This window comes from Sinocyclocheilus rhinocerous, unplaced genomic scaffold, assembly GCF_001515625.1.
Source record: "Sinocyclocheilus rhinocerous isolate Xijiao unplaced genomic scaffold, SAMN03320098_v1.1 scaffold1242, whole genome shotgun sequence".
Classification (NCBI taxonomy): domain Eukaryota; kingdom Metazoa; phylum Chordata; class Actinopteri; order Cypriniformes; family Cyprinidae; genus Sinocyclocheilus; species Sinocyclocheilus rhinocerous.
Genome location: NW_015623065.1, coordinates 1,922 through 6,249, shown reverse-complemented (window position 1 = coordinate 6,249; position 4,328 = coordinate 1,922). Strand labels below are relative to the sequence as shown.

The window sequence follows — 4,328 nt, the reverse complement described above, 5'->3', positions numbered from 1 at the left end:
ACCTTCAAGAGGCCCAGACCACTGGGAAACTAACGCACAATGTAAACAGGTGTAGGACTAGCTTTTGCACATGTGATTTATAGGCAATGAGGGTCCACCCACTGGAGACTTGTAAGGTTTTTCTTTCTTATTTTGTTTCTCCTTGCAGGCCGTTTTCAGTCAAACTGGGAGGCGTTTCATTGTATGATTGCCTTGTTAAGTTAAAAGAGGTAACATCAGATATTTTTTCTAGACACTTGAAAATATAACCATGGGTACTTGGACGCATCTTTGGACGCTGTTATGTTCTTGCTTTTTTGCTTCACACAGTAAGTTTTTTTTTTTTGCATTTTGCCTGCATTTTCAGCTAAGAACATTCTATCACATGTATATTTGTTAATTTCAAAGAGTTTAACTATTTAATCTAATATTCTAGTCATAATACAAAACTCGGAAACATTTTAAACGTGTTTTTATTATTATTTTGTTTGCAGCTACTCACTCGTTCATCTTGACTCAGTCACCGGGACTCACACACGTCTCAGTCGGCGGTTCTGTAGAATTAAGATGTATATTTGAGCAGACCGTTAGGTACTGCTTTAATGCTGCTGCGTGGGAAAAGTTGAATCCGCGGACTGGAAAACTCACGACAGTGAATACTAACCATGAGAATAAAGTTCGACAACATGATGATAAAACTTGCGTTTTGACTCTTAATAACTTAAGCCTGAAAGATTCAGGCATGTACTATTGTATCAGCCATTATAACCAAATGGCTGTGATCGGCAATGGGAGCAGGGTGATCGTATCAGGTAGGCCTAAATCTGGAGTGAAGTCTCATCACACTTTTTTTAGGATCAAAGTTACTAAAACAAGCAACATTTTGACTTGCTGTTCTATATATATATATTTAAATAGTTAGAATAGCTATAGGCCTATGACAACTTAAATAACAAAAAATTATAAAAATTGAAAATTACAGTAACATAAAATCAATAATTGTGAATTAAAATTAAAAATGTATTGGTGAAATTGTCCAGCTGATTATATGTGACATCTTGGCATACATTTTATTTTCTTCATTACAATTCTCAGATATGCTGATGACCAAAAAATCCAGACGGTCAGTATTACAACATATACTTTATAAACTACAAAACTAATGTAATACAAAGTAACTTAACCAACCCGTAAAATATTTTTCATTTTAGGCTCACGAGAAAAGATGCCCATCGCAAAATTTCATATGGTAAAATTACCTTTCTAAGCTAAAACTGTATATCCTAATGTGATAATGCTGCATTTAATACTCACAATATATGCAATAATAGCTATATTACATAAAGAAATAGTCAAGGAAAACAGCAGCAGACAAATGAATGTGTTTATTTATTTGTTCTTTATCAGGTAAACAGAGCACACTGAGAGAAGAGAGTTCACCTGTTTTGGTAAATGAAGATGGTGAACATTGAAGTGGATCATTGGACACTGTATGAAAGACTGTTTCTGCTGTTTCAAAACAACTATTACTTAAATAATAAACTTTTATGATATCGGTAAAAGTTTTAGCCTTAAATGTTTGTACCTAAAAAAAAAGGCAAGTAAATAAATTAATAACAAATAAATAGTATATATATTAAAAACGTGACTTGCTCTATTTTCTAAGTCTTCTAAAGTCACGAGGAACAAATTGAGACTGAAAATCTTTGGCATTGCTGTGTGTTCTGGCGTGCATGCAGGCATTCCAGTTCAAATGTCTAGAACAGAAAATCAAACATTTTCAGTAATGATGGCTTAAATTTAGGTCTGTTCCTCAGTTTTTGTCTTCAAATGATTTGGACTAGCATTTTATATCCCTTACTTTAATTTTGCTTTTTGTCCTCTTTGGAGCTTGACAGACGTGGTCATGAATGTCATGGAATTTCTTTGAAAAAAATGTATGGAGATTTTTTTTTTAAAAAGTGTTTCTTTTTATTACATGGCTCTCTGGATCACTTGATTATTGAGCGGTCAATATTTATTCATTGGAGCAAACTGTTCCTTCAAGCAAACAGACAACAGATAAAATAACCTTAAGAGCATGAGAAAGTTGCAACTATTGTTGGGGGGCAAAATGCTTTGCAAACTTTTAATAAAAAAAAGAAACTGTTGGTAATTTTATAAACCGGTACTTCAGCTTGTATTTTATGATGTTAATATTTTGTCCAGTGTTTCTCGGGGGATCCCATCAGTCATGGACAGGATGTTGGTCCATCAAAAGAATAAAGGTAATGCAAAAGCAGAATTTTTAATTATATGAATTAAATGAAACTGCAAAGTACCCTTACAGTAATTACAATTTACAAAGTAACACTTGTAAGGATCATTCTCACATACTTGGGATTTTCTTTCTTCTGTTTTCAGTGAGGAGAAGGAAATGTTGGAGTATGCTAAAAATAATAAATATTCAGAAATGAAATATATTGTTTACTTATATCTTAAAACAACAGGATAGCCTGTTCTTCTTTTTTTATAATGTCCATGGTCATGAATATTTATTAGTTAGGAACTGTTTCCTACATATGTGTGTGTGTTTTTTTTTAAGTTTGATTTTATCTGGGGGTTTTTTTCTAATAAAGATTTGTCCATTTGAAAATGGGTTTAATTTTGGCCCTCTGTAGACCATCACTGTTTCCAAAAAGGTATACTTATAATTTTATAATATAATTTTCTGTTGAAGAATCCTATCATAGTTTCTACAGTAGTTTTCAACACTGATCATAACAGTAAATGTTTCTTGAGCGGCAAATCAGCAAATTAGAATGATTTCTGAAAATTCTGTCCTATATCCCTTATGTGTGCAACTTTTCTTTACAAAAGTGGCCCGGTGGCCCATCAAATTAAAATTAATCTTATAATAATGCTATTTTTTATTATAAATAATAATGCAGGCAACATATATTTGAGATTGATGTCATATTGTATGTATTTTCTTTTTATTATTATTTTTTTGTGATTGGTTGCAAACCCACAGTGCATGAAACAGGAAATGTATGGCCTCTTGCTGTAGCCTTCACACTCCCATTTGACAGCTTGTGGTTAGACAGAAGCTGCATAACAGGATGTTAGAAGAGACAAGGGTCTCATGAAACAGAGCTGCAAACCTGCTTTCACTGTCCATTTTTGCAGCAAATCCACTGGCATTACTTAAGCCTTGACATGAAACTGTCTGAATTATGCCTTATATTGTCATGTAATGTTCTCCTTCCCTTCCCTCCATCCCTACAGTATGTAAATATACACACTGAGAGTGTTATGAAATATGATAAATAAATAAAATGAGTCTGCACATCTGTATTAACAAAGCATTTAAAATAAAAACATTATGGTTTGAGCTATCTACTCTATCACACATAATATTTTTAAGTAGTTTTTAAGGCTTGATTTTTTTTTATGGAATCTTTACTTTACTTTTACTTTACTTTTAGTCATTTAGCAGACGCTTTTATCCAAAGCGACTTACAAATAAGAAAAAGTAATTAAAACTAAAAGCTAAAACTCTATAAATACTATATATACACACACAGATACAGTACGAGACCAAACGCCATTTCAGCATGTCTCCACAGTAAACAAAACAAGCGTTTCCTAGCAACGACAACTGCGCTAAACACTGAGACAAGAAATAAATACACTTACAAGCTGCTTTTAACTTCTGCTGATTGACTGCTTCTCACAAAGAGTATTTCTTTACACTGTTTTGCTGGCGCTTGAACACACTTTCCTGTTTATCACAACAAATGGCCAAGCAAAGCACACGACACTGACAAGGTACGAGATGAAAGACGATTTAACGGTGAAAGAATCTACCTGAATAACTCATGTAAAATCTCCTAAATTAATTAATCTATGACACAATGAATTTAACATAATTAGTGAAATGTGCTCATTTATTTTAAGTTGATTCTCAAAAGTCTGTGATTTTGAGTGAGCCCTGTTTGTATTTGACTGAGTTATTTTGTACATTTAAAAGACTGTATACAGCCAGACAGCTCAAGTAGGAAAATACTTGATAAATACTGGAAAATGCAGTACTAGCACTAGCAATAGCAAAGCTCACTGAACAAGGTAAATAATGCCTCATATCCATAACCACAAGCTCTACTCTTCTGCACAATGGTAACGACAGAAACTTCAACGTAACAGAAACTCTTTCAAATGTCAAACATAACTGAACACTAAACATTAATAGATGTTTACCTTCACTCAAAAACACATAAAAAAGCACTTAATTTCAATATTTACTCTCCATATCCAGCCATATGCAAAGCATAAACTGCAAAATTGAGCTAATTCTCTTAAAATAAATA

General features: G+C 32.9%; 1 gene segment (V, D, J or C); it reads left to right on the top strand.

The window, feature by feature from the left end:
* Positions 1 to 212: 212 nt before the first annotated feature.
* On the top strand, positions 213 to 1,530 carry LOC107747715 (Ig kappa chain V region K-25-like). The segment is given in 5 exon segments: positions 213 to 308; positions 474 to 808; positions 1,020 to 1,102; positions 1,191 to 1,228; positions 1,387 to 1,530. Coding segments are annotated over 5 exon segments (579 nt in total).
* The last annotated feature ends 2,798 nt before the right edge of the window (positions 1,531 to 4,328 follow it).